This window comes from Durio zibethinus, chromosome 14 (genome assembly GCF_047325235.1).
Source record: "Durio zibethinus cultivar Kanyao isolate XHJ-2024 chromosome 14, ASM4732523v1, whole genome shotgun sequence".
NCBI classification, from domain to species: domain Eukaryota; kingdom Viridiplantae; phylum Streptophyta; class Magnoliopsida; order Malvales; family Malvaceae; genus Durio; species Durio zibethinus.
In genome coordinates this window covers 1,039,770-1,064,470 of record NC_143175.1, presented here as the reverse complement: position 1 = coordinate 1,064,470, position 24,701 = coordinate 1,039,770, and the positions used below count along the sequence as shown (strand labels likewise).

The 24,701-nt window shown below is 37.0% G+C and overlaps 2 protein-coding genes and 1 pseudogene across 3 annotated transcripts; 1 reads left to right on the top strand and 2 right to left on the bottom strand.

The window, feature by feature from the left end:
* The first annotated feature begins 1,366 nt into the window (after window positions 1-1,366).
* LOC149514920 (disease resistance protein RPM1-like) lies at window positions 1,367-5,987 on the top strand (annotated as a pseudogene). Its single transcript, XR_016327324.1, has 3 exons — window positions 1,367-3,084; window positions 3,129-5,676; window positions 5,773-5,987. The product of XR_016327324.1 is annotated as a disease resistance protein RPM1-like (transcript).
* A 564-nt stretch (window positions 5,988-6,551) lies between these two features.
* On the bottom strand, window positions 6,552-18,957 carry LOC111293811 (uncharacterized). The gene is given in 12 exon segments (XM_022886775.2): window positions 6,552-6,894; window positions 7,294-8,136; window positions 8,838-9,311; window positions 9,550-10,383; window positions 10,743-11,222; window positions 11,494-11,994; window positions 12,135-12,965; window positions 13,831-14,535; window positions 14,645-15,142; window positions 15,249-16,270; window positions 16,273-16,719; window positions 16,722-18,957. Coding segments are annotated over 12 exon segments (8,388 nt in total). The 5' UTR covers window positions 18,385-18,957; the 3' UTR covers window positions 6,552-6,804.
* A 147-nt stretch (window positions 18,958-19,104) lies between these two features.
* LOC111293857 (DHHC-type zinc finger family protein) lies at window positions 19,105-23,053 on the bottom strand. The gene is made up of 10 exons (XM_022886878.2): window positions 22,630-23,053; window positions 22,449-22,542; window positions 21,526-21,620; window positions 21,271-21,438; window positions 21,117-21,189; window positions 20,942-20,994; window positions 20,365-20,456; window positions 20,230-20,282; window positions 19,902-20,027; window positions 19,105-19,713 (listed from the first exon to the last, which is right to left on the bottom strand). The coding sequence occupies exons 1-10, from the start codon at window positions 22,776-22,778 to the stop codon at window positions 19,435-19,437; spliced, it is 1,182 nt and encodes a 393-aa protein (XP_022742613.1). The 5' UTR covers window positions 22,779-23,053; the 3' UTR covers window positions 19,105-19,434.
* Window positions 23,054-24,701: the final 1,648 nt, after the last annotated feature.

Below are 24,701 nucleotides of genomic sequence, written 5' to 3'. Positions count from 1 at the left end.
TTGTTGATCTGGTTGCTGCTGTTTTTTATTTTTACATACCTTCTTCATGTGACCAAGCTGCTTACAGTACCTACATTGTATGTTAGGTCTGTACCAGTAATATTTCTCCAAGTGAGTAGTCTTTTTGCAGTGAGAGCATGGTGGAAATTTTCCTTTCTTTTCACTGTTTCTAGAACCTTGGTTTCTTTGATCTCCTTGTTTTCTGCCTTTGCTTTCTGTTTGCATCTTGCCTTTCTCCTTGGCTGTAAAAGCACCTTCTGTTGAATCCTCTTGTCTGATGGCCCTTCTTTGCTCTTGAGCTTGTAGAGCATTGAACAATTCTGCTGAAGTTATCTTGGTCAGGTCCTTAGAGTCTTCAAGAGATGAGATTTTTGACTCAAACCTCTCTGGTAAACTGACAAGAACCTTCTCTACAATTCTTTTGTCTGACAGCTCCTCACCAAGTAATCTAATCTTGTTTACTATCTTCATGAGTCTGTCATTGTACTCCTTTAAATTTTCAGACTCCTTCATCTTTAAGACTTCAAACTCTCTTCTAAGATTCAACACTTGCATTTGTCTTGTCTTGTCACTGCCTTGAAACTCTTCCTTGAGCACATCCCAAGCTTGTTTTGCAGTTTCACAAGTCATGATTCTAATGAATATGTCATCAGAAACTGAAGACTCAATACAGCTTTTAGCCTTGTACCTCTTTGCCTTTTCTTCACTATAATTTTTCATTTGAGTTACTGTTGGATTTGCAGGAAGTTGTGGTGGTTCCTTCTCATTTTCCACCACTTCCCACAAATCAAAAGCACTCAAATAAGTCTTCATTTTGACAGCCCATATCTGGTAGTTTTCACCAGAAAAAATAGGAGGTGGAGGTAAGGAGCAATTGCTTGAGGCCATTTAAGGTTGACAAAGGCTGGCTGGAAAGTGTTTGATGGCTTTTCACTCAATTTTTGGGACTCACAAATCCTCTAAGAACTTAAGGAATGCTCTGATACCAATTGAAGGATTTATAGCAGAAAACAAGAGAAACTAATCTGTTACTTGAAGTAAATTGGCTCATGTGATCATAAGCTTCATTTCATTAATTTATAGGCTTCAAAAATACAAAAGTAGTTGGCCTAACAGCATGGGTCACCATGCACAGACCCATCATTTTACCTAGACTAATCTGCTGTCAGAAAGTTCCAGCAGAAATGCCATACTTAGTTGCTTCAACCACTAACACACTAACATGCTTCAACCACTAACACACTAACAAATTCTACCATTTTTTCTTGCATGTAAAAAGAATTAAGAAATAAAAGATTATTAATTATCTTTTTCCAAATATACTTGTATCCAGTTAGTATATTTCTAGGTACAAATTCAATGGAAAATTTTCCTTTTTCTCTGATTTTGTTTCAGAACATTGATTTTCATAATTATAGAATACAATTCCAGAGCAAATTATACTAAGCATGTGAAAATGCAGGAGACAATTGAAAAAAGAAAGCTGCACACCTTAGAAGAAAAGAGGCATGGACAAGGAGGCATGTGATTTTCCATCTCGGCTCTTCATTTTTGTGGAATTCAACCTTGTTTGCTTTTAGTTTGGCAATCACAAGAAAGACACACAAATACTGAGAGTTGAGTTCCATGGCTTTTGAAACAACACATATTTTGATAGCAAAACTAAACTTGATTGCAAGTCATGAAACAAACTTTACAGGTCAAGTCATCAAAAACTCAATTGAAGAGCTAAAGCATTTGCAGAAAATCCTTGAAAGTGCAGAGAACTGCCATGAAAGTAATAAAAGGATTGATGATGAGTGGGACAAGCTTCTGGATAATATTTATTCTTTGGAGGATGATATTGAGACCCTTATGTGCAGGAAAATGCTGCCGAGTCACAGAGGCTGGAGAAAGGGCCATACTTCCACCGGCTTTTCAAGTGAAGTGTCTTTAAGCAATAAGATTGTGCAACTAACAAGGAGAGTTAGGGAGTATTGCAAGCAGATTCAACCAAGTCCATCAAGTGACTCTGGAGTTCCAGCAATAGTTTCAGTTCCACCAACAAAGTCATCAACTGACTCTGAAGATCTGCAAGTCTCAACTAACAATGAGACTCTTGCAACAAATGCAGCTATGTTTGCTTTGACAGATCGTGTAAAGACGTTAAGTCAACAATTACTCAGCCGGCTTACTTTGCAGTATCTCATTTTAACTGTTGATGGGGTATACCTCGGTAAGGCGATTCTTTTGAGGACAGTCTATGATGCAGATCATATCAAAAGGCATTTCCAGTGTCGTGCTTGGGTTCATGTTTCTGAAGAGCGTGGACAAAGAGATATCTTACTAGCCATTCTAGAAAAGGTTACTGGTTGCAAAGAGGTGCCCCTTCAGTCACCGCTGCGGATCCTCCATGATTTCTTAGTCTCGAAGAGGTATTTGATAGTCTTATATGGTGTCCGAACAGCTGAGTTTTGGGACACTATCAAAGCAGCCTTTCCATACTCATTGAATGGTAGCCGGGTGATTACTGTTGTTCAGAGTGACAATGTTGCAAGAAAAATTAATTCACGGATTGGTGGGATACACCATTTGCCTAACTTAAGAAAGATGAAGCGGCAATTATTAGATGGATGGCCTCAATCTTCTACTTATTTGGAAGAGGAATATGGTATTACTAGTGAGAAGGCAGCAACAGACAAGCTGACACAATCAATTCTCAACCCGCACATTTTGCTATTCCTCATTTCAATCGAGGGTACGATAGGCTCTGGCGGGAACAACTTGTTATGGCCAATCTACAATGCAAAAGATGTTAAACAGCACTTTCAATGTCGTGCTTGGATTCATGTTCCACAGAAGTTTGACGAAAAAGAAATTCTAACTAACATTTTTGAGCAAGTTACGAGTGCCAACTTGAAAGAAAAGCTGACTGTGGAGTTACTACGAGAAAGGCTTCACAATTTCTTGGCTCAAAAGAGGTATCTTGTGGTTTTATTTGACATATGGACAAGTAAAATTTGGGAAAAGCTCAGACTTTCTCTTCCAAATTCGTTGCATGGTAGCCGGGTGATTTTGACTCCAACTGAAGATGAAGCTAACAAGGCACAGAATACCAATTCTTTGATCTCAGGAATGATCCCTGTGAGAAACTTTCTGACTCAAAAAATGTGCAAGAAGATTTTGCAGCTCAAAAGGGTGCGGAGCACTGCGATAGGCTTTCTGATGTTAAGGTCGAAGAGTTGAGCATTGTTGGCTTGGATGATAAAGTAAGGGAATTAGCAGAACTAACACTCATCAGCTACAAGTTGCATTTCCTAATTTCAGTGTTAGGAGGGGCAGGTTCAGGAAAAACAACTCTTGTCAGGACGATTTATAACAGTGTAGCAAGTAAGCAGCACTTCAAATGTCGAGCTTGGGTTAATGTCCCCCGGAAATTGGATGATTTCAACGAGAGACTGCTATTGATTGACTTATTGGGGCAGCTTAGAAACGCCAAGCAGAAAGAGAGCTTGGCTCTTGAGCAGCTGAGAGAAAGGCTTCGCCTTTTCTTAACCTGGAAGAGATACTTGATAGTTTTGGATGATGTCCCTACAACAGACGCTTGGGAGAGACTTCATGGTGTCTTTCCATATTTATCAAATGGCAGCAGGGTAATAATCACTACTCGGAAGGTGTATATAGCATACCATATCAATCCAGAGAAGGAAGTTCTTGAGCTACGCCCCCTAACTAATGATGAAAGCTGGGCATTGTTCTTAAAGAAGGTACAAATCGCAAAGGGAAAGCAGATAGATATAAAGTTAAAGGAGAAGATCTTGCAAAGATGTCATGGTCTACCTCTTCAAATAGTTCTGCTTGGAGGTTTGTTATCTAGGAAGGATGAAAATGATGAATGGCCAAGTGTGATTGATCGTTTCACTCATAAAACGGAAAAGAAAAAGAAGGCAAGTGCTGAAGATCAAATGAAACCATCTGGAAAATCATCTTCCTCAGATACCAAGCAAAAAAATGACAAGAAAGTAATGGTGGAGGAGCATGAAACAGCTAGTAAAGATCAAAACGATTTTCCAAGGCGGTCAGCTTCATCAGCTACCAAGCAAAAAGATGAAAAGAGGAAATTGCTGACTGAGGCAACTTCCGGTGAAGATCAGTCAAACAACTTAGATCAATTGACATTTTCAGATAAAGTACCTCTCTCAGATATTATGGCTTTAGCCTATCTGGATTTGGCCCCATCATTGAAATGCTGTTTTCTTTATTTGGGTCTTTTTCCCAAGTCATATGAGATTCCTCTTAGGAGGCTGTATCAACTATGGCTTGCTGAGGGGTTTGTGGTACCAACAGATAAGGTGAAAACTCTTGAAAAGGTAGTGGAAGAATATTTTAAAGAACTCCAAAGCAGAAACATGATTGAGGTCACAAAGCTAAAGTTAGATGGAAGCCCCAAGGCATACCGTGTGCTAAATACCATATATGACACCATGTTTCTAGATACGGAGAAAGTTGGGTTTTTTCACATCTCCGAAAGTTCAGGTACATCGGGATCAACATGGTTTAACATACGAAGGCTTTCAGAAAACTTAGATATGTTGCTCCAGTCCAAACACATAGAAAACCGTGTTCGAAGACTTCGTTCTTATATTTCTTTCTCTGGGAAAAGAGGAGATGCACCTACATATGTAGTAAAGGAACTTCTTAGCAAGGTTGTTGATAAAGGCTTTGGAATGCTTGTAGTGCTTGATCTAGAAGGTGTTTACAAACCAGTGCTTTCTGATACACTAGGCAAACTACCATATCTAAGGTACGTGGGCTTGAGGCGAACACTTTTGGATGACGTCCCACAATCCGTTGGTGAACTGTCTTACCTGGAAACTTTAGACATAAAGCACACTTTCATAACCAAGTTGCCTAGTACCATCTGGAAGGCAAAGAAGCTTCAGCATTTGTATATGAGTGATATTGATGTTGATTTGTCTACTCTAAAGCCATCAGCTAGTGGTTCATTGAACAATCTTAAGATTTTGTGGGGGTTGGTGATCAAAGAAGAGAGTCCGCACAGGAAATGGATTGAAAGTTTTGTTGGTCTCAGAAAATTGAAATTAATATGCAATGAAGCATCACTGGATCTCTCGAATGGACAAGCTTCAGTCCTTGAATTTGAGATTAATAGATAAATTTAATCAACCTTTAGACCTTAGAGGAGAGGACATGCGGAAATGGAAGCAGACAAGCTTATCGCAGCTGTATTTGCTTGGAAAACTTCCAAATCAAATTGTTACTACTGATCTTCCTGAAAATCTTGAAATTCTTACACTGTCAATGACACGACTGTCAAAAGATCCAATGTGTGAGCTTGGGAAGCTGAAGCAGCTGAAGGTCCTGAGGCTTTATGCTCAATCCTACTCGGGGCAAAAAATGACTTGTAATCATGGTGGATTTCCTCAACTCAGGATCTTGAAATTGTGGATGCTATATAAACTGAACTGCTGGATTGTGGAGGATGGAGCAATGCCAATGTTAAGAGAAGTAGAGATCAGATGTTGCAAAAGTCTTAAAATGCCTGTTGGATTGGAAAAGCTATCGACCTTGAAGGAATTGACCCTCACAAATATGAAAGAAGAATTTGTAGCAGATGTGGAAAAAACCATGGATAGCAATGTAGCAATCATGAAAAACTACTTTTCTTCTTCATGAGTGAGTTCCTCTCCATTGTCCACATGTTACAGCTTTTTAATTCTTAATCTCCATTTTTCAATGCTTCTCCATATCTCTTTCCTTTCTTTTTTTTAGGAATAATAAATATTGAAGGAGAAACAGCGGTCCAGGTCGCAACACAGCCTTCCAAGTTCCGGCTGATACAATATCATGGCATCTTCCTGGATGTAATGGCTTTTCTTAATTCTTCCCCATTGTAAAACTGAGATTATTTTTGACTAATTCTATTGTTCTTCTCTATCAAAAGATTTGTGTCACCACCCCTTTACAAAAATAAATCTATTCTTCATGGATATGGCTTTTATTAAGTGAATTTATTTTCGACTAATCTGGCATGGAATAACATTTTTTTTTGTCTATTGAGATTTAAGAACCAATGAATTTTCATGTCCTTCTGTGACATAGCTTCTACTCTTGCCTTCAGATGAAAATCTCCATTAAAACACAAAACAAATAGTGAGGAAATGTATTTCATAACAAGAAGGTGACATTTGATATGAGCTCGTTTGATTAATTCATAGTATTTGGCAAAAGCATGTTAAAATATATACACTTCTAAGAAGATATTTGCAAGACAGAAGCATACCGTTGACCATTCACGCTTTACTAGTGTTTTGGAATGACAATTTCTCAGCCATCTTGGCAGTAGCATTCATTTTGCCCACAAATAATTTTTGGACTAAGGGGTAAATAATAGTACTTGAATAGGCAAATGAGGCAAGTCGAACTTATTTCAGTTTGCTTCAGTCCAAAAGGGAAAAGAAATACCCTCAAGTTTATAAGATTGGACTCATTTCTTGACTTAGGGAATGAACACAACTCTTTGAATAAGAAGATACATACACACATACTATATATTGAGCCAAATGCTCGGGCATACAAGATTGGATTCATTTCATAGTTACATAAACCTTGACAATTTCAGATTCAAAGGAAATGATAAAGTAGAGAAATTAGATTTCAAATAACATAAATCCAGTTTTATTTCTTAATTTGATCCATTCAATAGAGGAAACAGAACTAAGGAAAGTAGAAAAAGAAAGTGCCCAAGACTGGATAAGATTATACCCTTCCACACCAAATTTGAAGGTGCAATTCATTTGATCTTCACTGAACTGAAGGTCTCCAGAGATCCGATGATGTCCATTCGGGAAATTCCAACTCTAGAAATTCCAACTCTTTGACGTAATTCGGAGTCTGAGTAACAGAGAGAAAGAGAGTGAGACAGGGAAAGGTCAAAAGTATACTGTAGACAAGCATTTGAGAAGGAAAGGACTTGAGGAAGAAAATGAAATGATGCTTTTTGCGTTTTAATGTTTGGTGTGACTTTGTTTGGAATATGTTATTAACAGAAATTTTCTCATGTCTTTAGTTCCATAGCTTGGAGTTGCACAATGTAAGTGATTAAAGGATATCTAAAGCTGCTAGAATTACAACTATAAACTTAAGGATTTTAAAGAACCAAGTCTTGAACATTCCTTGAGTGCTCCTATACCCATGGGTCCATCAACTCTGGAAACTAAGAGAACTCATATGCTTAGGATGTCTAAACCTAAAGAACAGAAGTCATTGAGAATATTTGTCAAATCAACGTACCTTTTCGCTGTATGATCCTCTTATGGTGTTATTAAGGTCATGATTTTTCAAAGGTCTACCTTCTTCTCCTTTTAGACGTACACTCTGTAGCAATGGTGTGCTTACTTTTCCTTTACAAAAAACACTTAAATTTGGGCATTCAATTGCAACAAATTCAACCAAAGATGGGAACTCAAAGCGATAGTAGTATCCTGAGCAGAAACTTGTAAGCTGTGGTAAGCTTTGCAGTCTGAGACATTCTAGTTGCTTGAAAATGATGCCGTCACTCCCTCCATCACCCACATTTGCGATGATTTCTTCTATCATTTTGCAATCAGTAATCCTCATTATTTTGAGTTGCATCATGCTTTTAGCGGTAGAGGGCGCTATTAGATTTATAAATCCATGACATCTTGATATTTCTAGAGTAGTTAGATTTTCAAAACTCATTGCGGATGACACTAAACTCTTCAACTTGGGACATTCCAATACTTTTAGAGTTCTCAGGTTATGGAAAAGTATTCCAGGTTGAGACTGAAACTCTTCCTTCCACAGATGTGTCAACTCAGGAAGTTTGGACAACCGTAAATCACTAAAATCAGAAAGTTCCCATGCCTGCGTTTTTCCTCCGACTCCTTCAAGTTGAAATATTTCTGTAAAGGAAGCATCATCCACAACAAGCCTTTCAAGCTTGGACAATGAGAGAAAGAAACAAGATGGAATGATAGCTGATATCTTAGGCAAGCCTATGACCTTCAGAACTTTTAATTTGGAGAATGAATCCTTAGAAATTTGGTCATTACAAATCTTTCTCAGGTTTCCCATGTCCATGACTCCTAATTTCTCCAAAGAGGGGAATGTCACCTAGGGGTGTAAACGAGTCGAGCCGAGTCGAGTAGTGAGAAGCTCGAGCTCGAGCTCGACTCACAACTCGGGGTTCGATATTCGGTTCGAGCTCGATCGAGTTTTATTTTTCAAGCTCGAGTTCGATTCGTGATCGAATTCGAGCTACTCGAACTCGCTCGATTAAGTTCGATTAATATATAAAAATAAGCTCGATTCGTATATTCGACAAAAGTTCGATTATTCATGCTCGAATTCAAACTCGAACTCGGACTCGAAATATTTTATTAATTAAAATAATAAAAATATATTTAAATATAAAAGCTCGATTAGGCTCGCAAACTACTCGAGTCAGATATAAGAATACTCGAATTTGACTCGATCGATAAGTGGAGCTACTCGAGCTCGACTCGACAATAATCGAACCGAATTCGAATTTTTTTTGAATCGAACCCGAGTAGTTTACGAATACTAATATATCATTTACACCTCTAATGTCACCTGCCGAATCAAGAGATTGTATCAATAACTTAACATAAATGGACTAAGCCATGTGGATAAGAGTTTCTACAGTAAAAATCAAATTAGAGTTTCATGTAGAAGACATAAAATGTAAAAGCAGAAAAAAAAAAGAAAAAGAAAAAGGGCATTGAAGGGAGTATCAAAAGAAAATATGAAGAGGCATGGACAAACTAGAGGTATAGCAAAGGACTTGTAATCACCTTTTCATCAAACAGAGCTGTCAAGTCAGTATGTAGGTTCTGCTCTGAGTTGTTTCTAGTTACTGAACTAGAAATTAACGTATTCAACATAGGGCAGCTCTGTACCCAAAGTTCTTTCAAGGAGGGGAATTCAAAGTAATTTCCTGAGCAAAATCTTTTGAGATTGGGAAGGGCAATAAACAGTAAGGAGACCAGTTTAGGGAACATTTTCTTGCTCATCCTATCTTTCTTTGCTAATCCGTGTGTGATTATTACCTCTTCCAACATCTCGCAATCATGAATCTCCAGTTTTTCAAGATGCACAAGGTCCATGGCCATGGAAGGGTTAAATGTATATTTCAAGTTTCTACAACTATAAACTTTGAGAAATTTAAGGTTTTTGAAGTCCAAAATTTCTTGTGCATTCCAGTTCCTTATTTCCATCAACTTGGAAGAATCAGAGAGTACCAAATACTCAATTGCACGGTATTCAACCTACAAAATTCAACATATTATGATACAGAAAAAATGCCATTAAGATAAAACATATCTTGCTGTTATAGGTTTTCCAATGATGGTATTGTTGCATGCAGCGTGGTATGGAAGCCACATACCTGAGAAACCTTTCAAGTACTAAGATGGCTTGTTTAAAATGACTAGGGAAAGCAAATAAGAAAGGAAAAACTAGAAAAAGAAAAAGGTCGATGATAAATCTTTTGGAAGTAATGCATACCGTTTCCATGAACAAAAGTTGTATACTAGTGTTCAAGTCGCCTTCCCAATGCTTTTCATCCCCACCTTCATTTGAATACACACGTCTTAGTTTTGGTGTGCTTAACCTTTCCCGAGGCAAACTTTTCATCTTTGGGCAGTGTCTCAAAGTTACAGTTTCCAATGAAGGGAACTCAAGGGTGTAGTTCCCTGAGCAAAAGCTTGCTAAGTTTGGCAGACAACTAAGCCCCAAACACTTCAGCTGATTGAAAACAATGCCTTCCTTCACTTCATCACCTGAGCCTGCTATAATTTCTTCTATCATTTTGCAATTTGTTATACTCATTCTAGTAAGCTGCTTCAGGCTTTTAGCTGTGGAGTGTGCAATTAAATGTTTAAGTCCCTGACATCTTGACACCTCCAGAGTTGTCAAATTCTTGAAAGACACTGAGGATGGCACTAAAATCTTTAATTTACCACAATCGTGCACTTCTAGAGCTCTCATGTTACAAAAATTTTCTCCAGGTTTAAAATTCTCCTTCCAAAGATGTGTCAGTTCATTGAGGTTAGATAACCTCAATCTGCTTAACTGAGCAAGTGCCCTTTCCTGTTTTTCTCCACCACTGAATTCCTCACATTGGAATATTTCATTAAAGGAAGCACCATTCACAACAAAATTTTCAAGATTTGATAGTGACTGAAAGAAATAAGATGGAAGAACAGTCACTTGTGCAGGAAAATTTATGAGCTCAAGAACTTTTAGTTTTAAATACCCTTCTGGAAGTTGTCCGTGCCATATCTCTTTCATGATGCCATTGCACTCCAATCTCAGTTCTTCTAAACAGGGGAACGTGACCTGGGCAATTGATAAATGTGTTAAACAAAAGCAATGATGAATTACATAAAGAATGTAGAATTATGGCTACTACCTATTACATATCCAGACACATTTGCATTGGATGAATTTTCCTGAAACTCTCAATGTCACATAATACTAATACTATTTTTCATACCCCCCACCCTCTTTTTTTTTCTTTTTAGTTAGTGAACATTTAATTCAAGTCAGATCAGGATAAGCTAGCTTGCTAAACAGAAAAGAGAGTAGATGAACGTGGATTTATAATAAAAATAGAAGACATTCATCTGGATTTACTATATGCTTCATTAGAATAGGAAATGCAAATTTAATGCATCCTGTGGACATGTTTTGCATACCTTGTTTATCCAAAATCAGGGTTGCTGAATAGGTACAAGCTGGCTTTGTTCTTGTTTTTCTTGGGAGCTCGGGCATTCCAAAGCAAATATCTCCACTTTGTCACATCCACAAACATCCATTTTTCTCAATGATGGCCATTCTGTAGTGTGCCCACAAGAGTAGAAACTCTTCAGTTTTGGTAGCATGGAAAGGTTCAGGTATGTCACTTGAGGAAATACAAACTTAGTGTTTTTTTCTGCCTCAGCGAATTCAGGTTCAAATATTTCTTCTAGCGAAGCACACTCCACTATTTCCAGATTTTTTAGGGTCTGAAGTCTTCCCAGCATAGCAAGTGGAAAAATGTTCGATAGTTTCACACAACTATGCACTTTAAAGTGCTTTAATTTGAAGAAGGACTTCATCTCAAGTTGGTCATCCCATAACCTTTCCAAGTTCCCCATGTCTATGATTGTCAAATCTTTTAACACAGGTAATGACACCTACAAAATTCCTTTGATTATGTTAATAACAGACCATGGTTAAGTATGTGATAAAAATGAAAGAACAATGGAGAGAAAGCCTTTAGAGTTTTATTGAAGAAGAGGAATTATGTTTTAAAATCTTTTAAACCTAGGAAAATTATCACTGAAAAGGGCACAGCAGAGACAACAGGGATGCACTTACTAAGTATTTTCATTTTGAAGTGACACCTTAAAAAGAAAATCTTTTAAAATGTGAAAAAGTTATCTTCACAAAACAAAAGACCCTGACCTTATCACTGAAAAAGGGTTTAACAGGGACATCAGATATGCCCTTCCCAAGCATCTTCGGATTTCCTCCATCAGTGATCTCTATGTCCAGCTCTTTTGAAACAGTAGATGCAAATGCAACCATCTCTGGACAGTCAACTAATGTAATTTCTTTCAAGTTTGGACATTCCAATGCACAATTTCCCAAATAAAAACATGCCAAGCCCAAACAACATTTGAGAGTTATTGAGTTAAGCTGAGGGAATATGATCTTCTCTGTGGCTGCCGTAACATCTCTGATAATTTCTTCAATTACTTTGCAATCTTCTACTTTTATGTGCTGCAGTTCCACAAGGCCCACAGCAATGGAAGCGGTAAATATGTATCTCACGTTGTTACAGTTACAGACTTCCAGAAATTTGAGCCTTTTAAAGTCCATAAGTCCTTGAGGAACTTTATTCCAAATTTCCTCCAACTCAAGAAACTCATGAAGTTTCAAATATTCTGGCTCATAGTATCGTACCTATTAAACCCAAATATTATTGTAATAGTTATACTAGAAGAACAAATGCCATTGAAAAAGAAAGGACTAACTGATGCTTTCTTTAACAAAAAAGAGAGAATAGAGTTTGAGCTAAAGAAAGTTTATAAATCAGTGAGTACCGTGTTTTTGTGAAACTGAGATATGCTAGCATTGAGGTTACCAAACCAAAACCCCTCATAATCCTCTTCTGCTCGTTGTACTCTATGTAACAGTGGAGTGCTTAGGACTCCCTGACAAAAGATCTTCAATTGGGGACATTGTCTCACAATAATTTGTTCCAAAGATGGAAACTCAAAGGCGTATTTCCCTGAACAGAAGCTTGTGAGGTTTGGTACATAATGAAGTTCCAAACATTTCAACCTGGTAAAACTTATCTTATCTTTTTCATCATATTGCTCTTCTTCAACTATTTTTGTCACCATAATGCATTCTCTAATCCTCATTTTTATTAGTTGCAACAGATTTCGGGCTGCTGAGGATGTAATTAAGGTTACAATCTCTTTGCACTGCCACACGTCCAAATTAGTGAGATTTTGAAAGGATGCTGAGGATGACCCTAAACTAATCAAACCATCACATCTCCAAACTTCAAGAGTTTCCAGATTTGGGACAACATGATCTAGTTGTGAGTTTTTCCCCCATATATGTCTTGGATTAGGAAGACTAACCAGTTTTAATTTTCTAATTTGTTCAAGTATCCTTGGCGGTTTCTTTTCACTGGCATCTCCTTCATTACTGAAGAGCTCTTTGAATTCACAACAAATCACCTCAAGCTTCTCCAGATTGCTGAATTCTTTGAGAAACCAAAATGGAAAAACAGCTGATTTGTCATGGTAGCAAAGCACTTGGAGAACTTTTATTTGGCTGAAGAGGTCTGCTGGAAACTGATGATTGCATATTATTGAAATGTCCTTGCTGTTTAATGACAATTCCTCCAGATTTTGGATGACCTAGGAATCCATCAAATAGAAACAAGTTGGAGTTAGTTTCTTTTTACCTCAATATGACATTTTATTTTGGTAAAAAAATAGAAAACTTTCTTTACTGGTAGTCAACTCTACAGTTATAGAGCTGCCATATTATCATCACTCAATCAAAAGAGATCTATTTCTTTTTTTTTTTTTTTTCTTTGCTTTCCTTTTCCATTTTTTCCCTGAATCCTCTTCTTCTCTTTTGCCTCTGCATAACTCTGCTCCTTACCACCATAAATGGAATTAAACAAAGAGCTAATGATTCAATATAATTAAACACGTTGGAAGTTTCCTCAACACTGTTGAGGAAGCAGAGGAAAATGACAAGTGATGTGTTGAGGAATGAAAGAATTGAGAACTTTTCACAGAATTAGTAGCCTGTTAACATAACATTGTCATCCACCTACTATAGCGAAAGAATCAAAACTATTAGTGTACTAGTACTAATTATTATCTAACTGTTGTCTTTGTCACTCTATGCAAATCAGTTTAACGCTAGTTTTATTCAAAATGCTGCTAAAGTATTAATGTTACAAATAAAATCCATGAAAGTTCAGTTGAAACTTGAAAAGGTGCTGCTAGAAGGACTTTTAACAGTAGAAACTAAAGAAAATATTGTTATACAAAAGTTTTACTGGTCAAGGCTTTCACATGAATATTTAAGACATGCATCGCTTTTTCAAAATCAAAATTAAAATCCTCATTTAGTTGTCAATTCATATAATAATTTAGAAAAAAAAAGTGCAAAAAAATTTACAACTAGATATTAATCTGTCTACTGCCATTCTATTCAAGTTTGCCAACAAAACTTAGGCACCTTTAAAGTAATATTGGAGATTCATACCTTTTCAAACAAGACAAGCGGCTTTTGCATTAAGGATTCATGTTCTTCTATCCCAAGTAACTTTTCATGGCCACAATGATAAGTCTTCAACTTTTTTAACTTTGGCCATTCTATTTCATGCACGGCTGGGTAAAACCATTTAAGTTCGGGCAGGTTCCTCATGGTAAGAGAGCAGACTTGAGGAAAGACAAATTTATTTACAGCTTGTTTCAGTCCTTCCTCCACTGAAACAATCTCTTCCAATCCACAACAATCAATTGTAAGATCTTCCAGTTCTTGAAGACCTTTTGCAACTGATGCTGGAAAAAGAGTTTTTAGACTCCAACAATCCCGAACATATACTGCACGTATACTTGGAAAGGTAAGAATGCCTTGGGGATCCACATTCCAGACATGCTTCAGTTTTGGAAGATGAAAAATATACAATTCTCTTAGCTGTGTGGCTTGAGGATGTATATCTTTGATATCTGATACCTAGATTTCAAAAATATGTTGTAGTGAATCACAACTGATAACTATCAGTGTTTCCAACCTCTGGAATGCCCCCACCATATCTGATGGAAAAATAGTGAATAACTCATTGCAATATCCAACCTTCATTTCTTTTAATTTGCTAAAAGAATCTGTAGGGTGTGGGTTGTGACATATCATCTTTACAGTTTTCAAGTGGCAGATTTTCAATTTCTCCAAGTTAGGAAATGCAACCTGTATAATGTCAAGCAAATGAGTAAAAAGATTAAAAGAGTAAGTCCTACAATTGATGTTATAAAGCAAGTTAAAAATCATGGATTGAAGAAAATGGAGAATAGTTCACCTTTGCGTTAAACAGAGCTTGTGGACCAAAATGATAATCCCTCTCTATGTTTATTTCTACAGTTTCATTGACAGTTGTGACGTCTGTGCGCATAGATTTGTTCATGAATTCCTTCAATTGAGGGCAATTCTCTATCTCCAAAAGCTTCAAGGAAGGGAGCTGAAGAAAATACTTCTCTGAGCAGAATCCAACTAAGTTCCCAAGATTTTTCATTTTAAGGGAATTTAGTTGAGGGAAGAAACTCTTGGCTTTCTTTTTTTCTTCTTCTTCCTCTTCTTCTGGAACTATTATCTCTCTTATGCACTTGCAGTCAATTATCTCAAAGCTTGTGAGTTGCAATAGACTTCTAGCGATAGATGGTGACAACAGATGTTTAAGGTTATCACAACCCTCAATGACCAAACTTGTCAAATTGCGACTGCAATGAGATGTTTTCTGCCATATCCTTTCAATGTTGATCGAGGACAACCGCAGATTCTCAAGGACAGGAAACGCAATCTATAGGCATAAGGATCATTTCAATAAAATTTAATCTTTCATATAAGTCTCTAAAGGTAAGCTTCTATCATTGAATGAACATAAAAAAGTATAGTTGGAGTAGTACCTTTTCATTGAAAAGTAGCCAAGGCCTTGTATTCACCGGCTCCTGTTGATAAATGGAAAGACTCTTCTCTTTGGAACAGAAACTACTAAGCTCTGGTAGAAGTTGCAGTGTTAAGGATCGCAATTGGAGAAACTCTGTTTTATTCGTTGCTATACTAGCACTTTTCTCTCTCTTTTCAACAACAATAGCACCTTTCTCTCTCTTTTCAACAGCAATCTCTTCAATGCTTTTGCAGTTTGTAACTTTAATTTCTTGAAGTTGGAGAAGCATTTTGATCATGGAGAATGGAAACAAATTCTTCAGTCTATCACAACTTTTGATGCTTATGATTTTCAATCTCTTGAAAGATATTTCTTCAAGTTCGCCTTGACATATCTTCTCCAAATTAATCAGATTTTGAAGAGACAATGACTCCAAGATAGGAAAGATGTTACGAGAAGGCATCGCTATAGAGTTAATAATGAACTGAATTTCTGAACCATTTTGTATATGGAGATTCTTGAGTTGTGGAAAACCAGTGTCATCCAACTCATATAGCAAATTCTTGATGCCTTTCAATTCATCTAGATATAGGTCTTCAGTTTTCTGCAACAACAGTTTAACTCCACTATCCAAGCGAACTCCCTTTGTAAGCTTGAGTTTCAGAATCCTCTCCTTATCATACTTTCCATTCCAGTCCCAGACCTCCCCAATTAGAATCTTGTATCTGTCCAATTGTTTGGAGAATAATTCTGCTGGCATGTCATGAGCAGAACGAATATGCACATCCAAAGCAGTTAGACGAGTCAAAGGATTCAATTCACTAAGCTTAGCATTACCTTCAACACCCCATTGGTCAAAGCTGTTGCGCATAAACAGTTCTTCCAAATTAAACAAGCCTGATATGATGTTTGCTGGAATGACTTTGAGCTTGGAACAATTGCTCAAGTCTAACGACCTAAGCAGGTTTAGTCTCCCTATTTCCTGGGGCAATCGTTGAATATCAGAATTGTGAATTCTAAGGGTATTCAATTCCTTCAGGTCCCCAATAATGCAATGTCATTCAACTTACAGTCATCCAAAGACAGCATTTGAAGGCTTCTTAGACAAGTAAATGATAAAGGCAGAGAAGGAAAATTCATACCAGCCAAATCTAATACCAAGAGTTCTTTCATCTCCTCAAAAAAAGTGTCGGGGACTTTTAAAGAGGGGTTTTTGTTTAACAAAAGCAGCAACTTTAGCCTCGGGCATTCCAACTTGGGCGAAAGCTCGCGAATGTTACAGTATGGCAGTGAGATAGCAGGGCAATTTTTGAGTTTTCCCTGCTTTAGCAGTTCTTCCATATGGATTTCACCCTCTATAACAAACATCCGCTTTTCTTCAGATGCAATCCAAATGGCGACATCACGAACAATGTCATGCATTTTCGCCAGATCATCATTGTCACTGCTGAGTAGTAAACCTGCATCTTTGAGCGTATTCATACTTTTCCTGCTTCTTCCAGTGTGCTGACATTTCTTGCTATTTTCAAACCCAAGTTGTATCTTAGCAAGTCAGACACATGAATGTCAGAACCTTGGGGCAGCAAGGCACAGAGTTGGAAAAACGACTGCAATTCCAGCTTCTCTAACAATCTGTAGCTCAAATCTATGGTCAAGTAAACATTTTTCAGCTTTTCTTCTTTGGTTGAAATTGGTTTTCTCTCATTTTGCGAAGCGCCCACCAAATGGCTAAAGGCTCGTATTCTCAATGCAATTGCAATTGCTGAAATAGCAACAGGAAAACCTGAACAGTTTGTCACCACTCTGGTCGCTATTTGTTGGTTATCAGGTTGCTTTGCAGTATCACCCACGATTTTTTGAAACCAATCCGTTGCTTCTTTATCAGTTAGCACTTGGACTTCGAACATCCTTGCAGTTTTCATATCAGTGAGTACTTCTTTAGTTGTGGAAGTCAGCAATATTTTGAATCTACCAGCAGAGAATTTCTGAAAATCATTTTCACTGACATTTTGCACCACTGGTCCTTGATCTTCTTCGCTTGCAATGTTCTGGTAGTGGTAACCTTCAAAATCAATCCCAACTTCTTCTAATTCCAGTCTTTTCCCATGCCAAAGATCATCTAAAAATATAAGAGCCCTCTTATCTTCTTTCTTCAACCACTGCTGCAGCCTCTTTGCTCTTGCAAACACACTCTCCTCATCAAACTTCAGGCCTAACGCATCTGCAATCTTTCCTTGAATTTCCTTTATGTTTGGATTCCGTGAAACAGTTGCCGTTGCAACCTCATCAAATAAGCTTTCTTCCTTGGCTCTCCTAGCAACCTCTTTCACAAGCATGGTCTTGCCTATACCGGTCATCCCAAATACACCAATGGTCTTGAGATCAGGATCCTGTAAGGCTTTCAAGATTTTCTCCATAGTATCTTTTCTTGATTCAAAAGCCTCGTAACCTTGAGTAGCCCTAGATTCTGTCTCCTGGGTCCCAGCAGGAAATACACCTTTATCAAACCTGCTTTGTTTCATCTGCTTGCTAATGGCCTTGGTCTCATCTTCTGCTACACCACTGACCCGGTAAGGAGACTTGGGTTTAGGATACAACCCAACCAAACTTCTATTCTCTGCCTTATCTTCGACTTTATTCACCTTCCCTACCTCATCACTGGTTTTCTTGTCCTGTTCAACATCCGTCTTCCTGTTTCTGTTCTCAGCAGCTTCAGCTTGATTCTCCAAGTTCTGAACGTTGCTCTTATCAGCAGCTTCAGCTTGATTCTCCAAGTTCTGAATGTTGCTCTTATTGTTCAACTTGTGAGATTCTGCTTGTTCAATGAGCTCCATAACAGCGCGTATATTCTCATCGCCTCTCTTGTGGAGCAGGTTAAGAGACTTGAAATTAGGACACTGGCCGATGAAGCACCTCTTCTTTGCTTCCGCTTCAAGATCCTTCACGGTCTCTCCCGCTTGCTTCATTGTCTCCTCTGCATGAGTCACCCAACTCTTGACACCTTGGTCAATCTCTTCTCCTTCTTCCATGGCAACTTCAATGAAATGCTTCGTTCTATCTCTTTCATATGTCAGTTTGTCAAGTTGCTTCTTCAGATTCTGAACCTTACTCTCATGATTAAACATGCAACGTTTAAAACCAGTAACAAACTCCATTTTTATTTTCTTTTCAATTATTGCTCAACCAGAAACACAGCGAACAACAAAAAACAAAGAAGTGAATGAATAATAAAACTACAGTGTAATGGAATTTCAGTCTTGCATTCAGTAAAAGCAAAAGCAAATAGATGCAATGGGTGGCAAAGACGAAAACAAAAGATACTAAGAATTCTTCCAAAAAAAGTTAAAAGGAAAGCAAAACCAATCAAGAATGCAAAGAATAAAGTATAAAAAGAATCTTTTAAAGTTTGGATTTCCATACCAATTTTCTTTGCTTTTAAAAGTCAAAATTTTCAGGATTCTCAAAATCATGAAGAAAGGAATATTTACTTTGTTCTACATATTTTTGGGAAGTTACCACAATTCACCTATTATCAAATTATCAGCAAAAAGATATACTATCATGATGTGTGTATGGAAAATTGGTGATTGGCAATTCTTGTGGGGTTATTAAAACAAAACAGGGAGAATCTTGGTTGATGGGAAACAAAGGTTAGAATTGGGATTAAATTTTAGTACCTGCAATTCCTTCTATCATCAAACTACGACCTCCTTCATATAAATTCGTATAAAAAACATCGGTTGATGGACGCTACAAATAAAAGAATATAAATGTTTGCATTTTTACAGTGCCAGTGCAATGTGCAATTGACAGTTTAAGATACAAATGAAAATGCAACTGTTCCAATATAAGCACACTTTTTGCAGACTGAAGAGTGAAATAACCACAATGAAAAGGGCATCTCCACTATATTCTTCAATTCAAGAGTCAGACACTGCTTATATTATGGTGAGACTGCAACATGACAATGAGACACAATTCCAATGTGGAATTGCTGTTCTTACAAAATATAAGATGTATGGGTTTCCCTTTTCCTTGAAAAACTAATACTACAGGCATCAAGAAGCTGTATGCTTGAAATGTAACCCTTGAGATTTAGATGTCATCATCGATCTTGAAGTTGTGGCTGACAACAAGATAACCAGAGGAAAACACATATCACGGTGGACTTCGAGTGAATGAATACATACTAACAGTTGACAATCTTAGCCAGATTTTGATTTGGTCTGCAAAAATGATGCTCTTGTCGAAACTGGAAAAATGACCTCATAGAAATTGAGAAAGAATCCTTTATCATACACATTATTCTTTATGACAGCTTCAGTATCCTCTAGAGGGGACCTTCTAAAGAAGGATCTACATTTGCTCTCCGGAGGTTTTCCTTCACCATTCACCCCACTGATGCTTGCTTTCAATGCTGCAGTACTTGCTCTTGCTTCACTCAGTTTCTTCCGCCAGCTTATGTAGTCTTGCCACTTGAAGGTCTGTATTTGAAACACATGAGAACATTTGACTCTAGTTTCATGGTTTCATTAACAACATAATCAGCATAGCCAAGTATTTCCAGGTTTATGTTCGCTAAAGGATGGGTTGGCAAACTAAGGTAATAACCGTTCATCAAAAAGTCAAATTAAGGTAACAAACTACTGAACAAGGTCTAAGTTAATCTCACCTCATTTGTCGTGGTGTTTGTGAGACAAAGATTAGCATGATACACAAAGAAACCCGCCAATAAGAGAGAAACTATGGCCATGAACACCATAAGAAGTATTTGAGTGTTATATGAGCCCAACAGCCACTGCCACAAGCCAAAAGACCATTTATTAAACTCAAAATATCCACTGTAAGACCCAAAATCTAAAAGCAGAAAAATCCCAAAATAATGAAGACACTATAGGAATTAGGAAGTTAATCTTCCTTCAGTTGTTTCGAAACAAAAATTGTAGCCACACATCAAGCAATAAAACCGAGCAATAATTCAGAATATATGTTACACTCACCTGCACAATGTAAGGAGCTAAACTGCCGAAAGAATTATCTACACCATAATAAACTGGAAAAACAAAGAAAATGGCATGGAATGTTAGTCTGCAGATCATTAAGAAACTAGAAAACCATAGTTCAAATTGGTTTACCAGTTAAAATATATATAACTCTCAATTCTTTCAATTGTCCAGCAAGAACCAATCCGATTGCAATTGTCCCATACACGCAAAGAAGGAAATGCCTGCAGAATGCTAAATATGAATTTAACATGAATTTTGTTAACCAAAATGGAAAAGCGGCTTGTCTTGTAACTCATACTAGCAGGGTACAAAAGGATGAGCAGTGTTCTCAATCTCGAACAAAGCCACAAATGAACAATTGATCTATATTAAAGGATAAAACAGCAGCATGCTCAATTACTAGATTTAGATCATCACTCCAACTAAAATTAATGCAACCTGATATTGACAACTAGCTTACAATAATGGAAATTGGATGATGAAAAGCTCCAGTCATATTAACAACAAAACCTTAACTATGACCAACTAATTGATGGTAAGAGCTGTAATGATATGTAGTTTCCACCTAGTAATTAAAGGCTGCTCATGTTCTCCGAGAAAACATTACCATCCATCCAGTCGAAGGGTGAACAAAAATGTGAAAGGCAATTAAGTGAACTAAATGATAATATAGAATGCTAGCTGCTGATAATAGTGCAGAACTCACCATAAAAGAAAAGCCAAGAAGTATCGGGTATTTCTCTCCCCTATACAATTATTCTGCAAAAAGTAACACCCCCTTAAGTAGTCATGAGATTCAGATACTTTTCACATACTGCACATAGAACAGTTAGCTACACAAAGTAAAATAAAGAAGAAAAGAATAGTTCAAGATGTCAAACCATCCATCCACAATGATGATCAAAGCGGGCAACACATCGATTGCATATGCTGCAGTGCTTGGATCTAGCAGGTCTAAATCAATAGAATAATCCCATCACATCCTACAGAATTAAAAAGCTACCAATAAATAGCACAACAAAGTAATGAACGTACTTTGGAAGTTTACAAGTTGAGCATTCTTTCTCGGTATATATGATATTGTCATAAGGATAAGCAGATAGATATTGTGAAACATTCTCTGCCTTAACAGTTCCTGGATCAGAAAAGCTAGTCAATATAAAGAGCAGAATGCCGATACCAACAGCCAACATGCTTGCATACCTGCAAAATATACAAAATCTGAGGAGAAAAAGAAGGCATTCATTTTGAAGAAATTGGGTTACATTAGAAAAACTTCTTAGCACATACCTATGAATTCCACTCAGATAATACCCAGGAATATAGCTAAAGGAGGTCTTCGCTATAATGCAATAAATTGTTCCAATTATTGCCAAGTATATAATCTGTTACAAAGAAAAAGTAAGAGAAAAGAATGACCCCTCTACTATAATAGAAGTGGAGAAGCCCCCCACCACCCCTGCTTTTCTTGTATAGAAAAACCCGTAAGTACAAGATTATCTTGCTTAGCAGTGGATATGTAAAAAGAGAATGTGGGGCACTTTTAAAGATAATTTAGAACCTTTGGACATCTAAATCATCTATTCTTACATTTGCATCAGAAGAAATTTTTTCTATGATATTGCAAAGGTTTTTCTAATATTTGATGCATACGTGATGGCGGTGAGTTTCGACATTTAAATGGAGTTCACGTAGGGCTTTGACAGAACAGAACCTCTATTCAGTACATTCTCGTTCATCAAATTTAAAGCACAAGATTTCCAATCGACTGAATCCATGTATCAAAGAGAAGAAAGAACAGTGCCAATCATCCTAAAATTCAATGTAACAAGCTAGGCTTGGCCTAGATGTTGTTACCCTTCCTTGTGAGGGTTAACGTCCAAGTTTAAAGCTCTCCCTCCACCCTAGGACTTTCTCATACGTAATGTACCAAAAGAATCCCATAATTCAATGTTTTAGCATCAAATTAAGTGAAATTAAACATCATTACCCATGCTATCTTGCTTTCTAATGTTTCCAGAGAACACAACTTTTATGTATCCCACTTCTAATCTACAATAAAATTCCAAATTACAACGCACTACATACCAAAACTCATTCACACCCATTCCTGAGCATGCTATGAGACAACAAAACAAACTCATTCAGAAAAGGAAATCAAACTCATTCTCCAGGGGCTTCAATTTCTATAAATTCAATTGTTTAAATTTTACCTGCAAGATAGGGTTAGGCCTATCACAACAATAATACTCAACAGAAAGGATCAAATTTGTTCCCTTATCTCCAAACACAGCCCCCACAAACTTCCTGAAACAAAAAACAACCAAAAATCAGTCACTGGAATAGAAGAAGAAAAAAAAAAAAAGAACCCATTAGAGAAAAGTGCAGAAGTACAGGAAGTATTGATAGGCTCCAAAAGTGATGAAACGGTGGATGGAACTGATTGGTGTTCCTTGGAAGATAGGCCACTGCCCACAAAGGAACGAAACAACTACTGTAAGAGTTACCAAGCCATGGCATATCAGTACCCAATGTACAGCCATCGTTGCGAAAAAAAAAAATTTCTTCTTCTGGGTCTTCGAGAAGGGTAAAAATAAGGGGATTTGGGAAATTTTTGTTTGATTTTCAGGGTCTGGCTTGGTTTGACCTTTGGGTGCCTTTTGTTTGTTGATGTGGCAGTTTTGTAGTTCGGGTTCGGTTTCACGGATGTTGTTCTGACATCATGGTACGTAAGTACACAAACTTGAGCTGGGATAAGCGTTCAGAAACTGTTTTTTTTTTTTTTTTTTCATTTTTGAATATTCTTCGGATCATTTGGATTCTGAAATTTTGATTAGCGTTTGGGAATTGGGATAAGATACCAAAATTCTAATCAGAATATGAAGAAATTCTCCAATTCCAAAATTTTAATTCATTTATTTGACTTATGGGACTTCTTTTTGAAAAAACCTTTGACAATTAGGCTAAGAAATTTACTTTAATAGTTCATAGTATTAAAAAAAAAAAAAAAAAAAGTAAATTAAACTTTGTTTTTCAAAGAAAAATTAATGCTATGAATAATTCTCCAATAGAAGGTTTTTTACTAATAAGTTGAACCTTGAATTTTCATAGTCATGGAACTTGAAATTTATGAAGAAATTGCAGAATTCAATCAGCTACATTACATATATTTATTTGTAATCAAACCAGAAGATATAGTGATATACCATATTGACAGCATTTTTTTTTATGTATATGTAAGTCCAATCTCATGTAATCAAGAGGAAAAAAAAGGAAAATAATAGAAAAAAATGAAAAAAAAAAAAGTTAGCCAGTAAAGCCAGTTGCAATTAGATGTCAGCATCATTGATGTTATTCTCTATAATGTGGATGCAAGATCCTACAGATTTTCCCAGGGATATTGCCTCTGCAAGTTTAGCTTGTGCTACTTCATGGCTACGCAACAGTAGGATGGTGTTTAGCACAGACCATGTAACTTGGGAATCTTCTTTCTTCTGTGTGAATCCCAAGCCTTTGAGCAATACATCTAACTGCTCCATAACCAGAAAGTTCAATCAGTAGAGAAACTCCTGCAGCTTGATTTTCGATTTATGATAGAAGTTGAGCAAAGGAATTATGTACCTTGGTTATATCTGCAAGGCCTTCCTCTGCATATCCGTAAAACATAAATTCAGTTGCCACACCAGCTAGTTCTATGCATTAGAATCTCTTCAGTGTCTGGACCAGAAACATTGTTACCATAAGAGTTCTTGCCATTTTTTACAAGGCATAACCAATTATAAACCTGTGAGTTGGTTATGGCTATATTAGCTTATAAACCTGTGAGTTGGTTATGGCCATGATACAATTAACTGAAGTATGGTAGAGCCTTTCGCTCTGCTAGAATATCATTTGTTTCTTCTTTAAAGTAGGGTTAGGGTCATTATTTAGGGCCTTGGATAAGGCAACCCTTATCTCCCCCAAACTGAAGATAGAATGGGAGGCAGCTGCAGCACCTGAGTGGAATATAGCAGAGATAAGAGAAAGCTACATAAATGAACATATTGAAGAAAACAACCTTCTTCTTCAAGAAACTCAAAAATCAACTAAAGCTTTTGCTGCTTGAATATTGAGTGATCCTTCTTTCTTTAAAGTTTCCAAACTAGTTAACATATATCCTCGGGGAAGAATGGCCACCACGTAAGCAATCAAGAAATGACTAGCTTCACGCTGCATATAAATCTTATATGGTAAGTAGTTGGTCTCTATGGAAATCAGTTTTAACCTTTTCAGCAATATGAAAGACTAATCAGCTAATAGGTGGTCTAGACAGAGAGAGCAGCATTCAAACATACACAGGAAGTAATTTACACATTGTGACCATGAACTACATACTGACCAATATTCCAGCAAAGTAGAAAATGAAAGAGAGAGGTCTTACTTGAATAATCTTCTTGTGGTATTTCTGACTGAAAATGTGACCAATT